General features: G+C 40.9%; 1 protein-coding gene and 1 long non-coding RNA gene across 2 annotated transcripts; one reads left to right on the top strand and one right to left on the bottom strand.

Moving 5' to 3' along the window:
- Positions 1–11,263: 11,263 nt before the first annotated feature.
- On the top strand, positions 11,264–12,064 carry LOC127112711 (uncharacterized). The gene has a single exon (XM_051046390.1). It carries the CDS (start codon positions 11,264–11,266, stop codon positions 12,062–12,064), a length of 801 nt encoding a protein of 266 aa, XP_050902347.1.
- A 2,456-nt stretch (positions 12,065–14,520) lies between these two features.
- Positions 14,521–16,476, bottom strand: LOC127077289 (uncharacterized). Its single transcript, XR_007787133.1, has 2 exons — positions 16,267–16,476; positions 14,521–15,997 (listed from the first exon to the last, which is right to left on the bottom strand). It is a non-coding gene; the product is annotated as an uncharacterized LOC127077289 (long non-coding RNA).
- Between the last annotated feature and the right edge of the window lie 3,168 nt (positions 16,477–19,644).

Genomic DNA, 19,644 nt, shown 5'->3' with positions numbered 1-19,644 from the left:
GATAGTGATTGATATGGATGTGAACCCAATTGGTTGTGTTTACTAATTGTTTGAACATGATTTTGGATACTTACCCCCTGCTGTTTGGACTTTCTCATTCATTTTTGGCCCTAGGCTTGCCCTAGTGGTCCTGTTACTCACTTTTGAGCTTATGTTTTCAGGTTAAGCTACAAATGCTTCAAAGAGATCATTACAATTTGATTGAGCTTGCTTGAATATCATTGTCTAACTTGTTTATTTTGTAGGTGGCTTGGCTCACATGCCTTAAGCCTTGTGCCTTGCACATTCACTTGCTTGTGTTGACTGGTTGATGTCTGTTTCATTTTGATTTAACTCTGACTTGTATACTAACTGTGCTTGACTGATTTCAGGTACTTTAGTTGCTTTTAGTTCCTTGTGAACTTTTGCTTTGCTTTGCTTGTATAAGCAATTTGCATTGAGGTATGTCTCCTTGTCTTCATGTAGTCTGGAAGACCTGGCCTGTTACTTGGCCAGGCAACTGTCTGAAGTCCTCCTTAAGAGGCAATGTTTGTGACTGTTTACTTTTGTCCTTGCATAGAGTCAAAGACCTCCTAAGTGAAGAGGCAATTGGTGGAAGGTAGGGATATGCAATCTATCCCCCACTATTCAGTGTGTCATCTGCTTTGCTCACACCACTGTGTTGATGCATTGCAGATACAAACCCAAGATCTTGTGCAATTGCACAGTTGAGTCAGTTTTAAATGTGTAGAAGGGTTCCCACTTTCTGAACCCACACATTCTTGTCTTGAGCTCTCCCAGGCCAGGGATAAGAGCTGTGAGGTCTCATCCTCACTTCATCCTTTCATCTGCTTCACCTTAGCCCCTCAATGGCAAGGTTAAGAGCACATTCACCCCATTCCAGAGGTTTGTTTGTTGAGGTTGATATGACCCCTTGACTAAAACCTAACCCTTGTTTGAGCCACTTGTTTGTGTATAGCGTGTGCTATCTGTGCTTGTAGGATTGTTTGACTTGCTTCCTGTGCAAGTTAGGATTAGTTTAGACTTGCTTCCTGTGCAAGTTAGGTTTTGCTTGGCTTGCTTCCTGTGCAAGTTAAGTATGTGTGGCTTGCTCCCTGTGTGAGCCATGCTTAGGATAGGTTGGCCCTTGTGCCACTTAGCTAGAAACCTTAACTTAGGGATGATTTTGCATGATAACATCTAGGCTCGAGTCGTAGTCTCCCTAGTTGTGTCTCCCTCTGTTATCTGGTTAGGCTAGTCCTTTATCCCTGCGTAGGGGAACTACATCGCCCTGATCTTCATACCAGATGAAGTATGTAGGCAGGAGATTGAGCTGATCTCTCCGGGCGCCTTGCCTTTTCTTTCTTTTGTGTGTGTTGTCTGACCTTTGCTAGGCTCGAGTCTGCGACTCCTTAGCATTTGTTGTCTGTCTGTTTGTGTGTATTTGACAGTTATAGGCTGAGTCCCCGACCCCCTATTAACTTGTGGTGTTGTTGTGTGCTTGGAAGCTGACGTAAGTCCATCGAGTGGCAGTTAGGTTCCAGTGTGCGTGTGTTTGGTTCGGATGCTGATGTAAGCCCAGCTATTGGCATTCAGGCTCCACGTTTGCCTCTTTGCGTGTGTCTAGGTTCGGATGCTGACATAAGTCCAGTGATTGGCAGTCGGGCTCCATGTTTGCCTGTGTTTGTTTGTTTGTGTGCGTGTCAGCCGAGCTACGAATGCTCTGATTCTTCTCTCGTCCGAGAAGATACGTATGCATAGGATGCGATATCCTAGCGAGCATGTGTCGTTTCCCTAGTCCGAACTACTTGGACTCTGATGTCTATGCCTGATAGACTAAGTAGGCCCAGGATGCGACATCCTGCCGAGTCAGTTTCAGTCAGTCTCTTGCGTTTCTTTCAGCCATTGTGTGTGGATATTTGAGCAGTGTTTAGCAACCAATTTCCTTTCTAGTGTGCGTGGATCCCGTAGAGTACTACGGATGCGTAGGGGTGCTAATACCTTCCCTTCGCATAACCGACTCCCGAACCCATCCTCTTTGGTCGCGAGACCATGTTCTTTTCCCAGGTTTACTCTGAGCGTTTCCTTTCCCTCTTTTGGGATAAATAACGCACGGTGGCGGCTCTGTTGTTCTTTCTTTTCCCGCCGGTTTTTCGCGCGATGCGACACTGGGGCAGTGACTTCGACTTTGCACCAAAAGCTGAAGTATATATGGGAAGGACAGGTTGTCACCGTCTGCGGGGATGAAGACATCTTCGTCAGCCACCTTTCATCGTTCAAGTACGTGGAAATGGACGGTGAAATATGGGAGACCCCGAGTCAAGCATTCGAAACCGTCAAGGTGGAGAATGCTCTTTTTGCAAAAGAAGAAGAGAAACCGTCCATATCTTCATACAAGCAGGCCGCTGAGGTGGTGAAGAGTGGAGAGGCTCCTGGTTGGGGGAGGATGATGGACATCTCCGCCAAGAAAGACCGCTTCGGAGTGGGTTATCAACCGAACAGAGGCTCGTCAGGACAAGGCAGAGGACGTAGTCCTTCCGTCACATTCACCAGTGCTGGAATGCTGGATCCGAATCACATCTGTATGGTGGGTGATGAAACTGATAGCGATTGTGAATTGGATCAATGGATAAAGCCGTGCGCGTCAGGGATGGGAATCCAGAACTGGAAGGTTGAAAAGATCATCATGGTCACTCTACTCGAAGAGTAATAATTTCTGTTTCAATTTTATCTGCATCAAAGCCATGCGTGTTGCCCGACGCGTAATGGTTCATTGTAAGGGTCACCCCATGTTTCATTTTGCAATTTCTTGCATCATTAATAAAAGGATGCTTTTCAATTAAAAGCGGTGTTCCCTATTTTTCATTTATTTTTGCAGTTTAAAAACAAAAATAAAAATGGCAATGTTTTCATTTTCCTTTTCAATTTGTCTCGCTCCGGTTCTAAAGCAATGCATGAATTAACATTCATGCAGATGCGATCATTCGCCGGATCTCATTGATAACAATCCTGTTACACCCTCATATGACTTCGACAATCCGATCTATCAAGCCGAAGAGGAAGGCGAAGAAGATTGTGAACTGCCAGGGGAGTTAGCCAGGTTGTTGAAACAAGAGGAGAAGGTGATTCAGCCGCACGAGGAGCAAGTTGAAATTGTGAATCTGGGTACCGATGAGGTCAAGAAAGAAGTGAAAATCGGGGCTGCTTTGGAGGAAAGTGTCAAGAGTAGAATGGTAGCATTGTTGAAAGAGTATGTCGACATCTTTGCCTGGTCTTATCAAGATATGCCAGGGTTGGATACCGATATCGTTGTGCACAAGCTACCGTTGAGAGCAGATTGTCCTCCAGTGAAACAAGTTGCGCAGAACTCGACCTGACATGGCGATGAAAATTAAAGAGGAAGTGCAGAAGCAGTGGGATGCTGGTTTCCTTGCTGTCACTAATTATCCGCCTTGGGTCGCGAACATTGTGCCAGTCCCGAAGAAAGATGGGAAGGTGAGAATGTGTGTGGACTACCGAGATCTGAACAGAGCTAGTCCGAAAGATGATTTTCCATTACCTCACATCGATGCGTTGGTAGATAATACGGCTCAGTTCTCGGTGTTTTCCTTCATGGATGGCTTTTCTGGCTATAATCAAATCAAAATGTCGCCAGATGATAGGGAGAAAACAACGTTCATTACACCGTGGGGCACTTTTTGTTACAAAGTGATGCCATTCGGTCTCAAGAACGCCGGTGCTACTTATCAGAGGGCCATGGTGACTTTGTTTCATGATATGATTCATCATGAAATTGAATGCTATGTTGATGACATGATAGCAAAGTCCCAAACAGAAGAGGGGCATTTGGTAGATCTGGCCAAGTTGTTTGACCGGCTGAGACAGTTCAGACTGAGGTTGAATCCGAACAAGTGCACTTTCGGAGTGCGGTCCGGTAAATTGCTGGGGTTCATTGTGAGTGAGAAAGGAATCGAGGTTGATCCTGCTAAAGTAAAAGCAATAAGAGAAATGCCTGAACCGAGAACAGAGAAGGAGGTTCGTGGTTTCTTAGGGAGATTGAACTACATTTCACGGTTCATATCTCATCTAACAGCCACGTGTGAACCAATATTCAAGTTGTTGAGAAAAGATCAAACGGTCAGGTGGAATGATGATTGCCAAGCGGCATTTGAAAAGATAAAAGAATATTTGCAGGAGCCTCCGATTCTAATGCCTCCTGTGGAGGGACGACCGTTAATTCTGTACTTGACAGTCCTCGAGGGGTCTATGGGGTGTGTATTGGGGCAGCATGACGAGTCTGGTCGAAAATAGCATGCCATATACTACCTTAGCAAAAAGTTTACCGACTGTGAAACAAGATATTCACTGCTCGAGAAAACTTGCTGTGCTTTGGTCTGGGCTGCTCGCCGACTGAGGTAGTATATGCTGGTTCATACCACTTTATTGATTTCCAAGATGGATCCAATCAAGTATATTTTTGAGAAGCCAGCATTGACCGGACGGGTTGCGAGGTGGCAAATGATTTTGACAGAATATGATATACAGTATACCTCTTAGAAAGCGATCAAGGGGAGTGTATTGTCTGATTACCTTGCCCAGCAACCTATTGAGGATTATCAACCGATGAAGTTTGAATTCCCTGATGAGGACATCATGTTTCTCAAATCGAAAGATTGCGAGGAACCAATCCCGGAGGAGGGGCCTGACCCTGAATCCGAATGGATTCTGATGTTTGATGGGGCCGTTAACGTGAATGGTAGCGGAGTTGGTGCTGTTTTGGTTACGCCGAAAGGATCCCACATTCCTTTTGCTGCCCGGCTAACATTTGAGTGCACCAACAACGTGGCTGAATACGAAGCTTGTATATTGGGGATTGAAGAGGCGATTGATTTGAGGATCAAGAACCTTGTTATATATGGAGATTCAGCTCTGGTTGTGAATCAGGTTAACGGAAAATGGTATACGCATCAGTCTCATTTAGTTCCATACCGGGATTATACGAGGAGATTGTTGACGTTTTTCACCAAGGTGAAGATGCATCATGTGCCCGGAGAGGAGAATCCTTTGGCAGATGCTTTGGCTACTCTGGCTTCCTTGATTAAGGTGTAGTGGTGGAATCAATTTCCCAGTGTTGAGGTGGGACGTCTGGATAGACCGGCTTATGTGTTTGCTGTTGACACAGCGCATGATGATGAGAAGCCGTGGTATTACGATATCAAGCGCTATCTAGAGACTCAAGAGTATCCTGAGGGAGCATCTAAGAAGGACCGAAAGACTCTGCGGAGGTTGGCCATGGTGTTCTATCTGAATAAGGATGGGGTTCTGTACAAGAGGAATTTCGATTGGGTCTTGCTCAGATGTGTTGATGATAAAGAAGCAAGCCAATTGATGAAAGAGGTTCACGAGGGGTCGTTCGGTACCCATGCCAGTGGGAATGCAATGGTGAAGAAGCTGCTGAGGGCAGGTTATTATTGGATGACAATGGAGGCCCACTGTTTCAATTACGTGCGAAAGTGTCATAAATGCCAGATTTATGCTGACAAAGTGCACGTGCCTCCAAATCCATTGAGTTTGATGTCGTCCCCATGGCCGTTCGCTATGTGGGGCATTGATATGATTGGAAAGATAGAGCCTACGGCTTCGAATGGGCACCGGTTCATATTAGTGGCTATCGATTACTTCACCAAGTGGGTGGAAGCAGCCTCTTATACGAACGTGACAAAGCAGGTCGTTGCCCGATTTCTCAAGAGAGACATCATTTGCAGATATGGGGTTCCCGAAAGAATCATTACTGATAATGGTTCTAATCTGAACAATAAGATGATGGCAGAACTGTGCCGGGAATTCAAGGTTGAGCATCACAATTCTTCTCCTTATCGTCCGAAGATGAATGGGGCGTTTGAGGCAGCCAATAAGAATATCAAGAAGATTGTGCAAAAGATGGTGGTAACCTATAAAGACTGGCATGAGATGTTGCCGTTTGCATTGCATGGGTATCGAATGTCGGTGCGTACATCTACTGGGGCAACGCCTTTCTCATTAGTATATGGAATGGAAGCCGTGCTACCGGTTGAGGTTCAGATTCCCTCTTTGAGAGTCCTGATGGACGTGAAGTTGCAAGAGGCTGAATGGGTAAGGACTCGGTACGAAGAGTTGAGCCTGATTGAGGAAAAGAGGCTAGCAGCCATCTGTCATGGGCAGTTGTACCAGCAACGGATGAAGCGTGCTTTTGACCGAAAGGTACGACCTCGGGTGTATCACGTAGGTGATATGGTGCTGAAAAGGATCCTTCCTCCTCAAAACGATCGTAGGGGCAAATGGACACCCAATTATGAGGGTCCATTCGTGGTCAAGAAGGTTTTCTCTGGCGGAGCCTTGTTGCTAACGACCATGGATGGCGAGGACTTTCCATCCCCTGTGAATGCAGACGCAGTTAAAAAATACTTCGTATAAAGAGACCCGCTGGACGAAAGGAAAAAATAGTCCAGGCAAAAATGGGCATCCCGGCGAACCAAAAACAGAAAGAGATCATCTGTTTCACCTTGCCAAGGCCTAATTCGCACGATTCCACTACTGTTGCATCTTGAAGGTCAGTTTTCGACTTTAACAATTCATGAAATTAATGGATGCATGTGGTAGATCTTTGGATGTAGGTTAATCTGCAATTTGTTTCATTAATTTTCATCAAGAAATGAGGTAGTTACATGGATTAGAAGATTGATGCATAGAAATGATTTTCTTCGAAACTTTGAATTTAGGAAGATTTAGGTTAAATTGATTAGTGATTTGTGTTGCTTGTTAGAAGACCTTTCCAATGGTATAAGGTTTGTTGATTTTGGTGAGAAAATGTTCTTGAGCTATGAATTTGTGATGAACGCGTATGAAACCCTAGGTTTTTTCCAGAATCTGCGTTTTGATCTTCCTTTTCGCTCATTGCATGGCTTCTGGTGTTATAGCGCCATGTACTGGACCACGTGTCCAGGTCCATTTAGGTAGCGCGCCAGTTTTTCAAACGTTTCCTCCCTTTGAATCCGGGCGAGGGACAATTCCATTCTGCCTTTGCATTTTACTTCTTCATGCCATGCCATGTTCATGTACCATTGCTCATGTTTTTTTATTTTTTCTCTTCCTTAAAAAATCCATAACTCATAAAATACTGATCCAAATTAACTGGAATTTTTTGCACAATGATCCTTATCATGTCTACTATTTAATGATGATTTTTCCAGAATTTGTGCACGTGTGGATTTTTATTTTGGCTAGGGAATGTTCATACATGTGTTTCCTTGCACCTTGCTTACCATTTTGATTGTGAAATGATGATGCTTAATCCAATGAAGCTGAAAATTTACATGCATAAACTAGACACCTTTAGAGATTTTTTGGTATAGAGTTTGTGATTTTATCATTTCTGGTTGTGGAGATATGCTATGATGAATGTAGGTGTGACAATTTGTGTCACACCATTTCTTGTCCAATTTGTGGAATTTCTTTACCATGCCATATAAACTTCAAATAATCTGAATTTTTTCATGTTGATTTTTCTGGATATTAAGTTTGAGTGTGCATTTTTGTAGAATTTTTGGATGTATTTCCAATTTTTTTGAGGATTTCTATTCTGTTTGACCAATTGTGGACTTTTTGTGAGTCATGATCTTAAATGATTTGTGAAATTCTTGATATGTATCACATGAACTTGAAATTTTGTGGAGTGATTCTAGACACCTTGAAGTTTGCCATGGCTTTGGTTTGATGCATTTATCTTGTGTCAATTCTGTTTTGTGCTTGCTTGAAGTTGATGCATGATTTGGTGCCTTGTATGAGCTTGTTTGAACATGCTTTGACTTAGGGATTTTATTTGACATACTTCCACTTATCCAATTGACTTGAATTTTGGTATGATGATCATGTAATGAGTTCTGTTTAGCCATGATTTTTCTTGGGATTTATTGAGTTATTTTTGAGTTAGTTTGGATTGGATCATTCTGTTTGGTTCTATGAGGTTCTAACTTGCATGCTTTGCACTAAATGCCTTATGAAATGAAATTGGTTGATGATATGGATATGAGACCACTTGGATTTGTTTCTTATTTGATTGAACTTGATTTTGGATAATTTTCATGTTCTGTTTTGGTTTATTTCTCCCATTTTGACCCTAGGCCATATCCTAGTGGTTAGTGCTTAATGTTTGAGCTTTGTTTCAGGTCAAAGAGCACAATTGCTTATACTTGATGATGTGCACTCAATTGGAGTTGGTCCATTGCTTGTTTATGACTAACCTTGAGTTTGTTTTGTAGGCTTTGAGACTTGTACTTAGGCATTGTGGATTGCACCTTTGTGCATTGCTTTGCTTGCTTGTCTGTTTATGTACAGTTAACTGTTGACCATTAGCTTGTCTGTTTGACTGTTTGAGCTGTGTACTGATTATGTTAGATTGATTTCAGGTACATTAGTTGCTATAGTTCATTGTGAACCTGCTTTTGCTGTTGCTTGGTTGCTTAACCAATTGAGGCATAACATCACTAACTCGATGTAGTCTGGAAGACCTGGCCTGTTATTTGGCCAGGCACCTGTCTGAAGTCCTCCTTAAGAGGCAATGCTTGTGATTGTTTATCTTTGTGCCAAGCAGGAAAAGACCTTTGTTAAGGCAATTGACAGATACAAGAGATGTGCAATCCATCTCATGCTATTCAGTTGAGTCATCCCTTTGCTCACACAACTGGTGTTGATGCATTGTGGATATTAACCCAAGATCCATGTTGAGTCAGTCATAAGTGTAGAAGGGTTCCCACTTTCTGAACCCACACTTCCTTTGTCTAAAGCTCTCCCAGGCCAGGGATAAGAGCTGTGAGGCACACCCCTCACTTCCTATTTCATCTGCTTCACCCTAACTCTCAATGTTAGGGTTAAGAGCTAACATCACCCTGATACAGTTGGCTTGCTTTTGCAGCCTAACCCTTGTGTGAGCCCACCTTTGTCTGTATATAGTGTGTGCTAATTGTGTATGTTTGCTTTGTTTTGATTGTGCTTGCATGCTTTGTTTTGCCCGGTTAGGATTAGCTTGCAGTCTGTGCAAGTAGGTAGAAAACTCAACCTAGGACCATTGTGGAATACATGATAACTATTAGGCTCGAGTCAGTCTCCCTTCTAGTTGGTCATTTCCCAGTCTCTGGTTAGGAGAAAGTTTCTCCCCTGTTAAGGGGAACTACGTTGCCCTGATCCTCATACCAGATGAGGTACGTAGGCAGGAGGTCGTACGAGATCTCTCCGGGCACCCTTTTTCTTTTTTGTGTGTGTTTGCTTGACAGTTACTAGGCTCGAGTGCCTGACTCCTTAGTAACTTGTTTGTTTGTTAACCCTCTTGTGTGTCGGGATATGGATGTAAGACCAGCGATTGGCTGTCCGTGTCCTGAGTGTGTTTGCTTGGTTCGGAATCTGATGTAAGTTCAGCGATTGGCGTTCGATTTCCATGTTTGTCGTTTTGTGTGGAGTCTGACGTAAGTCCAGCGATTGGCAGTCGGTTTCCAGTGTGTGTTTGTTTGGCGTGCGTGAGCCGAACTACGGCAGCTCTGATTCTCATTCCAGATGAGATACGTAGGCATAGGATGCGATATCCTAGCGAGCCCTTTCCTCTCTTCCTCCACCTGTGTTGTCTTCAGTGTGTGTGTGTGTGATGTTTGTTTTAGCAACCTTGTTCTATCTTTTGAGCGTGGATCCCGTCGAGTACGACGGATGCGTAGGGGTGCTAATACCTTCCGTTCGCATAACCGACTCCCGATCCCATTCTCTTTGGTCGCGAGACCATGTCTTTTCCAGGTTTACTTCGAGCGTTTCCTTTCCCTCTTTTGGGATAAATAGCGCACGGTGGCGGCTCTGTGTTGTTTTGTTTTAGCCCGCCGGTTGTTTTTCGCGGATGCGACAGTTATGTTGAAGACATCATTTATCGTCAACCATTATTTAATGGAGATGATAATACCGTCTTTTACATAATGACACCAATTGAGACAGACGAAGATGTCAAGTCGATGTTTCAATGTCATGTAACATTATCTCAATTACCCAACATTGAGATATATGCTCGTCTAGTTGGTAATCTTGAAGAACAACCGAGTCACAATGAAGATGTTGAAGAACAACCGACTCATAACGAAAATCTCGGTTATCCAACGCAATCTGTAGAGTCACACGACTATGGAATGAGTCAAGCCATTGACGAAGAGCCAACTCAAAATAATGAAACTTTCATACCAAATGAAGAGGTAGGCGAGAATAGTGAGGATGATCTTGAGGAGGTTCGACTTGAAGATCTATTTGGTGTTAGTGATGACGATGGCAATGAGGACATATTCAACACACCGACCGTTGCACTAAGAGCGCAACCAATTAGTTTGTACAACCCACCTGCGCACATGCAAAACATAAGTTTGGATGATGTTGAACCAATCTCCGTTTTCGGCAGTTTCATACCAACTCATAATTCTGACGAAATAGAGGAGGGCATCGAGTATGAAGATAAGGAAGAGTGTGTTCTGGCGTTGCATCAATGACATATAAAACGTAGTCTAGATTTTTCTGTGGTTAAATCTGACAATGTACGTTTTGTCATCAAATGTAGAAATTCAACATGCAATTTCAAATGCAGGGTCTCTTTGCGTAAGGGCAACTCAAGGTGGAGAGTTGGTAAGTCTAGTGGGCCTCATACGTGCACAACCACTTCCATGTCACAAGACCATACAAAACTCAGTTCAGAAATGATTAGCAAGAGCATAATGGAGCTTGTAAATCGGGACGCTTCTCTTAAGGTAAAGGTTATCATCTCTCATGTTGCTGAGAAATACAGGTATATCATATTATACAAAAAGGCATGGATTGCAAAGTGTAAGGCAATTGAGTCGCTGTATGGAAATTGGGAGACATCTTACAACGATCTTCCATAGTGGATACTGGTAATGAAAACATATCTACCAGGTACCATTATAGAATTACAATCCTTACCTGTGATTTCAAATGATGGTTCATACTTGGGTGACCAAAGGATATTTCATCGTCTGCTTTGGGCGTTTAGACCATGTATACGTGGTTTCGTGTATTCTAAACCAATTGTGCAGGTTGATGGAACTTGGTTGTATGGCAAGTACAATGGGATTCTGTTGATGGTTGTGGCACAGGATGGGAACGAGAACATATTTTCGATAGCGTTCGCATTGGTTGAAAGTGAGACAAAGGAAGCCTGGAGTTTCTTTCTTAAGAATTTGAGAATGCACGTTACTCCCCAAGAAAATCTATGCCTAAATCAGACAGGCATGAATCGATAAAGAGTGCATACAACAACCCGGAAAATGGATGGCAGTTTCCTCCTTCATCACACGTCTATTGCATTAGACACATCGCGCAAAACTCCATGTGCGAGATTAAAGACAAGGATCTGCGCAAAATAGTTGTTAACATGGGTTATGCGTTAACAGAGGCAACATTTAACTACTATCGGGGGGAAATCCGAAGAATAAATAACGACGCTTTATCATGGATAGACAACATCCCTCGGGAGAAGTGGGCAAGAACATTTGACGGAGGGCAACGCTGGGGTCACATGACAACTAACCTAGCAGAAGCAATGAACTCGGTGCTAAAAGAAACCCAAAACCTTCCAATCACTGCATTGGTCAAATCTACATACTATCGTTTAGGATCACTATTTGGTAGAAGAGGCCATCAGTGGACAAAAATGTTAGCCTCTGGGCAGGTTTTCACTGATAACTACAACAAGGGGATGGCTGAGGAAGTCATCAAAGCTAACACGCACAACGTCATGCAGTTCGATCGAGAGAGATTTTATTTCATGGTCCAAGAGAAGATTAATCATAACGACGGTCGACCAACCGGAACATTCAGCGTTGATTTGAGGAAACAACACTGTGACTGTGGGAAATTTCAGGCATTTCACTTACCTTGCTCCCATGTAATCGCAGCATGTTCGAGCATACGCCAGGACTATTCCATTCACATTTTAGACGTCTTCAAAATTCTTAACGTCTTCAAGGTCTATCAGGAGAGTTTCCTAGGACTTTCCCATGAGGAGAATTGACCACAATATGAAGGATTTACTCTTTGCCACGACGACTCTATGAGAAGGAGGAAGAAAGGGCGCCCAAACAGCACCAGGATTAGAACCGAGATGAACGACGTTGAGAAGGTGTGGAATTTGCCGTGAAATAGGACACATGCGTAGGAAATGTCCTAATGTTGCAGGACCATCCCAGCGACTATCCAGATGATTATGTTGTTGTTTTAAATATCCGTTCAGATGATTATGTTTTTTTTAATTATTAACTACTATGCACGTAATATATATAAACCATTGTGTATTTCTAATGTCTTTTGGGAACAAACAATTATGAAATACATTTGATAATCAAAGGCTTATGGTTACAAAGTACGACCACATTAACTAAACAACAACATCAACCAACACAACTGGTAATTAAAAAACTAATCAACAACAACAACCAAGACAAGTGGACCTTCAACTCCTCTATTAACTTCACCATTATGTGCCGAAAACATACACTGGACATCTTCATCATTTTCTATACGATCTAGGTAATACATGTACGTACAATCGAGGCTTGCATCAGTCAACGTTATGTATGGACAACGATACTCTACTTTCCTCACCTTCATACGACGCCCGACCAACTGTCGGAAGCCAGTGTGGATGGCTGAAATCAGTGTTCTGAAATTCCATTGCGGATCAAGGCAAACACTCATTTTTTCACCGTGTCCATAAAATACAAGACCACAAACAGACATTCTGACCAAAAAGAAAGGATTTTGTGATCTGAGTTACATTTCTACAAGTTCTGCTATTTATAGAAAATTAATACTTGAATACTCGGCCAATCATTGGCCGAGACAGTACAAACACAAAAACATTTTGGTGGGAAATATATCATTCACAAAAAATTATTGAAATTTTGGAGGGAAACATATCAATTTTATTATTAATATATAAGAAAAAAATTATTTCTATTATTAATATTCTAAAAAATAATCATTTTTATTATTAATATTTAAAAAAACAATATCAATTTTTTATTATTATTATTACTTACATTTTATTTTAAATATTTTTATAAAAATATTATTATTATTTTTAAAAAAATCAATTATATTAACTAAATATAGAATTAATTAAAAAATTATTTAATAATAATTAAAAAACTATTTAATAAAGTTTTTAAAATAATAATAAAAAAATACTTCCTTCATACCCTCGGCCATTGATTGGCCGAGCCTACACAAGGCGAAATGGGCCTTCATACCCTCGTCTAATGAATGGACGAGCCCAATAAGAAAAAAAGGGTAGATTGAGAATTTTTTTTCAAAGTGGGGAAAATTGGGACTTTATTTTCAGAAACAGGGCATATGGGGAAAAAAGTCACATTAACAAGACTGATTTTGTTGGCATACTGAGATATGACAGGTCGTGCAGTAGCTGAGCGAGCAGACCTACTTTCAGATTAGGCAGATTAGGGCTAAGAACAAGATTAAGGTGAGTAGATTTTTTATTAGTATTTGTGTCAGGCACAGGGGATTGATCAGTAGAATTAGGTACTATATTGTGAATATACATTGTGCCATCAGTTATAGGTAAATACTTGAGAGAATTTGTAGGAGTAGGCATAAGGGAGGCTATTATAAGCATAACATTAGCACTAGTAGAACCTGAATCATATCCTACAGTGCGAGAGTTCCTATGCATACTCTCTTGAACAAATAACTTTGGAAAAGGAAAAAAATTCTCATTGGATGTATCATCCTTAAATATAAATATTTCCCCCTCCTTATTGAGACATTTAAACCCTCTATGTTGAGATGACACTCCTAAGTAAACACATTCTTGAGTCTGCAATTGTAATTTATGTTTGTTATAGGGTCTTAGTAGTGGAAAACATGAACACCCAAAGACTTTTAAAGAGGTGTAATCAGGTTGCTTGCCATAGAGAGCATGAAAGAGAGAGTCAATTATGGTCAAGGATGCAGCAGGTAACCTATTGATTACATGGACTGATGTGGAGAAACCATGATTCCAGTATGTCAGAGGTAAAGAAACATGAGAAAAAAGGGTGAGACCCATTTCAACTATGTGTCTGTGATTTCTTTCAACATACCCATTTTGATGAGAAGTACGAGGACAAGTAAGGCGATGAGTTATCCCTAGTTCAGTGAGAAATTTGGTAAAGGGTCTAAGCTCACCACCAAAATCAGACTGAACATACTTAATAGTTACATGAAATTGAGTTTGAACAAATATATGAAATAGTTTAAAGGCTTGCATTGCTTCAGATTTTTTATTGAGAAAGTACAACCAAGTATATCTAGTATGGCCATCTACAAATGCTATGTAATATTTGTACCCTGAACTAGAAGGAGTAAGGGATGTACCCCACATGTCAGTGTAAATTATGTCGAAAGGTTTGTGATAAACTGTATCGGTTAAAGGAGCATGTTTTCTATGTGCTTTACCAAGATTATAGGAGGTACAAAAAGTATTACTATGTTTATTAGATGAATGTATATTACAAAATTTGAGTATATACAAAGTTAAACTTGGCATGGCCTAGCCTATTATGCCAAAGAACACTAGTGTTACAATTATTTGAGAAAGCTAAACTAGAATGAGAAACAACATAACTTTGACTACCAGTTATGTAACTCAAGTTGTTATTCAAATGATGAGAGCTTATGAGCTCCACAGATAGCCGAGGAAAGCAATAAAGGCCATTAACATCTAGGACTCCTTGAACAATGACTTGTTTAGAAGCTTAAGATTTAATATAGCATTTGTCAGGCAGGAATTCAAAAACAACATTGTTATCACTAGAGAATTTTGAAATAGATAACAAGTTTCTAGTGATAGAAGGCATATGTAGGATATTGGTAAGAATTAACTTATGCGTGGGATTGATCTTAGAGTAAAACTGTGTGGATCCTACTGAATGAATGTTAAGAATTTGGCCATTTCCTACATAAACCTTGTTGGCTCCTACATATTTTCTTTTATTCTGTAACAGAGAATCGTAAGGAGTTAAGTGGTGGGAAGCACTTGAATCCGCAAACCAAGCTTGAGACTCCAATTCTGAAGGCAAGGAGTATTCTTACATTAGGTCGACTTATTGTAGCCATCATTGCCATGGTTTGAAAGCCATGTGAAGTTTCTTGAGTAGATTCTTGAGTGGAATTTTAAGTCTTTGCAGGATTAACAAAAGTACTAAATATGAATGAAGGCATGGAGTTTTCATCAAATCAATACCAACACGTGGTGACTGAATGCCCATACTTTTCACACAGTTGACATGTAGGTCAATTTCCATTTCTGTTTCAATCTCTTCCACGACTGCACCCACGAATGAATCTTCCTCTACCACGATGGAACGAGTATGCTCCTATGGAGATGTTCCCTTCTTGGCTTGTGTGAGCAACATTGGCAGCTACGTTTGAAGTGTCCATTTCTTGGCGAAACTTGTCTATTTGTGCTTCTTGTACATAAAGCAGAGCTTCAACATCACACAGAGTGGGAGGAGTAGTGCAACCATAATTATGCATAACAAAGGGATTGCATTCTTTAGGTAGACCTTCAAGAATCGAATCAACCTGATCTTGTTCTGTAATAGAATCACCAACAGCTAGCAGAAAATTTGCAATTTCTTTGATCCTTAGGACGAATTCAGTGAACGACTTGTTCCCTTTCTTAGTCGATTTGAGTTCTACCCGAAGTTATCGCGCCCTAGCTTTTAATTGCGCATTGAAGAATTGGTGAATCTTGTCCCAAACTTCAAAGGCGTGTTTACATGCAAGAACTCAAGGAAGAACAAACTCTGAAATTATGGATAGTAACCAGATGAAGACAACTTGATCTTGCACGATCCAAGCTTCGTATTCCTCAGAAATCGTACCTTCGATGCGATCATGAGCTGATTTCAAAGTGTTAAAGCTTATGCCATGAAAACTGCTAAACCTGAACAAAGAAATGAAGAAGATGAAGCATTGGGATATTAATGCATACCAGTTAAATATTACAATGCACAAGGAGTTTGATTTATCTACATGAGACTTAACAGAATAATTAGCAAACTAACACCTAACAGCAAGGCTAGCAGACTAGTAACGGTAACCGTTACTTCGTACTACATTACCAAATAGAGTATACAATGCAATCAATTGAGAACTAACATAAGCAAAATTGGAGGAAGAAAACGGAGAAAGAAATTGAAAAACCATATAAACCTGAAAAAGTGCTTTGGCCAACATATGGTTTTGAATGAGGATCTGCCTTGCTTATTGTTGGGTATGTTCGATCAGATTTTGAATGAGAAATCAAAATGAAAATGTTCGCCCATAAACCCTCATCGGTGACCTAGTTTCCGACCATTGCTCCACCCAGGAAAATGCTGCGAAACCTCATCTGCATCAACATAAAAAATCACATATTACTAACTGAAATTCTAGTTAACAGACTTTCGATGTCACACGGGTTGTTATGACATCCAATTCTGTGCAGACAAGAATTATGCAGAACTTAAAAAGTAAGTGCAGTAAATAACACAAGGAATTGTTTACCCAGTTCGGTCCAACATGACCTACGTCTGGGGGCTACCAAGCCAGGGAGAAAATCCACTATTAGTAGTATTAATTCAGACCTTAAACCAACTATTTAACCCTATCACTTAATACCTACCCAATGCAATTTCAATCTTACACTAAGATCAGAGTTCCTACTCACTCCCCCTCAATCACCTCAGTGATTACAACCTTTAATTAAAATTGAAGACAATTGTGAAGTCATACTTCAAACAACTCTTGATTGTGCTTAACAGCTTTAATCAAGATACACAACACTCACGCTTAAAAGCTTAGAGTGACACGACACTTACAACTCAATGAACACCCTATACCAATGCCATCATCTCAGTGATAATAGTTTGGCTCACAAGATACACCTAATACAAGACACACAAAAATACAGCAGTGAAGTATGATGGACACACAAAATCTTCACGCCTAAAATCCCCGAGTTCTGAAAGAAGGATTGCCATCCTTTTATATTGCAGCACTTGGGCCTTGTACTTGTATTTCCTAAATTTAAGGTCAAGCGAGTTAACCTAAATTCCACAACTAGGTTACTAACAAATAGGCTATTTGTTAGGTTCATTTATTGTAGCTTAGTTATTGGTTTCCTGGATTTTAGCTCAGCTGTTGACTTCCTGAAGAATAGCCTGAGAAAAATGCTGAAACAGAAAAACTAAACAACCTACAATTTAGCATATGTTGCCTGGAGTGAATGTCACAACATTTAGTTTGACATCCAAAGCATAAACCATATGCTAAGTCTGTTATCTTCCTGAAAACAGACTGTACAAATTTGTTGTACTGTACAGGACCAATCTGTCCATACTTCAGTAACAGCGTACATTCATAAATGTCAAAGCATCCAATTTGACATTTACACAATGAGCCTTACGTCAGGTCTGTTATCCTCTTGATAAGCAGACTGAGAAATATACTGAACTGTAGCAGACAACCAACCTGCCTATTATTCAGTACATGTTGTCAATGATGAATGTCATAACATCCAGTTTGACATTCAGACAGTAGGCTTTGTGTCAGGTCTGTTATCCCCTTGATAAACAGACTGGAAATAAATACTGAGTTATTAAAGAACACCAGCTTTTCTATTCCTCAGTAACTGCTGACAGGGATGAATGTCATAACATCTAGTTTGAGATTCAGTAGATCCTGTATTAGCTAAACCTGCAACATACAACTCAAGTATGTCATGACATCAGTCAAGACATCAGAGTACAGTTAGATATTCTAACATACAATGCAGTCAAACAGTCATCTCCACAGCATGTCATGACATCAGTCAAGACATTCGAATCCAGCTAGTGTTTTACCATACAATGCAGCCAATCAAACATCTACAAACTCCCCCTTTGGCAAATTTTTGGCTAAAACACTTTGGCCTCACAACAGAATCCACAGCAGCGGAAAACACACATCTAGTAGGAAATTAACCTAGCTAATACACTCAGAGTAGCATCACACTCACACACATACACACACTCATAGAAGTGGAACATCAGCTGCAGCACAACCTCTGGATTAAAGGATCTTCAATATCTGTTTAGCAAAACAATCTGTTGTCCTGGGGCATCACCATCACCATCACAGGTGTTACTCCCCCTTTTTGTCAAAAATGTTGCCAAAGCAACACTTTAAATTACAGACCAACATAACAAAAACAGAATTACACACAAATGACAGAATTACATACTTGATTTTACTTCACAGTTTCAATCAAGAATATCCCCTCTTGATCTTGCTTTACAACTTTGATCAAGGCATCACCCACTTGACCTTGCTTCACAGCTTTGATCAAGTAGTCACACACTCTTGCTTTACAGCAGGTACACCCATATCAGATGCCATGACTTTGAGTCTGACATCTTGAACCACTCCTGCATGAACACTTTCTTGAAGTCCAGCAGGCACACAAGCCGACCTATGTTAGGATATCCCCTTAACATCTTGTTACTACACTTGCAGCAAGTAACATAGCTGTGAACTGTTGTCCAGTCATAGCACACTTTCAATTGTTTAATAGGTTGAGATATTAAACAATACATCCCAAACATCCTTGGTTGCTATAAGTCCTCAGAAAGGCATATTCCCAGTTTGCCCCTTAAATTTTCAAACTGAGTAGCATCCAGAGCCTTTGTAAATATGTCAGCCAGTTGTAGTTCAGTGGCTACATGTTCCAAGGTAATCACTTTGTCTTCCACCAGATCTCTGATGAAGTGATGTCTAATGTCAATATGTTTGGTCCTGCTGTGTTGGATGGGATTCTTGGAAATATTGATGGCACTGAGATTATCACAGAACAATGTCATGACATTTTGAGAGACATTGTACTCAGTAAGCATCTGTTTCATCCACACCAGTTGGGAACAACTGCTTCCAGCCGCTATGTATTCAGTCTCTGCAGTGGACAGAGATACACAGTTCTGCTTCTTGCTGAACCATGATATGAGATTGTTTCCCAAGAAGAAACATCCTCCTGATGTGCTTTTTCTGTCATCAGCACTCCCAGCCCAATCAACATCACAATACCCAGATAGGACAGGCTCAGAGCCATGAGAGTATAGCATACCATAGTCACAGGTCCCATTGATATACTTGAGAATCCTCTTGACTTGATTCAAGTGGCTCACTTTGGGCTCTGCTTGGTATCTAGCACACACTCCAACTGCATAGGAAATATCAGGTCTACTTGCAGTTAGATATAGTAGACTACCTATCATGCTTCTATACAAGCATTGATCAACACTGAGACCTCCATCATCTTTGGTTAACTTTAAATGCGTAGGTGCAGGAGTTCTTTTGTGCCTAGCATTACCCATACCAAACTTCTTAACTATGTTTTTGGCATATTTGCTTTGGGAGAGAAACATAGAATCCTCCATTTGGTTAACTTGCATTCCAAGAAAATAAGTCAGTTCCCCAACCAGACTCATTTCAAACTCAGATTGCATCTGGTGCACAAAATGTTTCACCATTTGCTCTGACATTCCACCAAAGACAATGTCATCCACATAAATTTGG

Source organism: Lathyrus oleraceus, chromosome 1 (genome assembly GCF_024323335.1).
Source record: "Lathyrus oleraceus cultivar Zhongwan6 chromosome 1, CAAS_Psat_ZW6_1.0, whole genome shotgun sequence".
Taxonomy (NCBI): domain Eukaryota; kingdom Viridiplantae; phylum Streptophyta; class Magnoliopsida; order Fabales; family Fabaceae; genus Lathyrus; species Lathyrus oleraceus.
This window is presented reverse-complemented; position numbering and strand designations above follow the sequence as displayed.

Bases quoted from the DNA above. Each gene is read 5' to 3' on its own strand.
- LOC127112711 (XM_051046390.1), top strand. From the start codon at position 11,264: ATGCCTAAATCAGACAGGCATGAATCGATAAAGAGTGCATACAACAAC.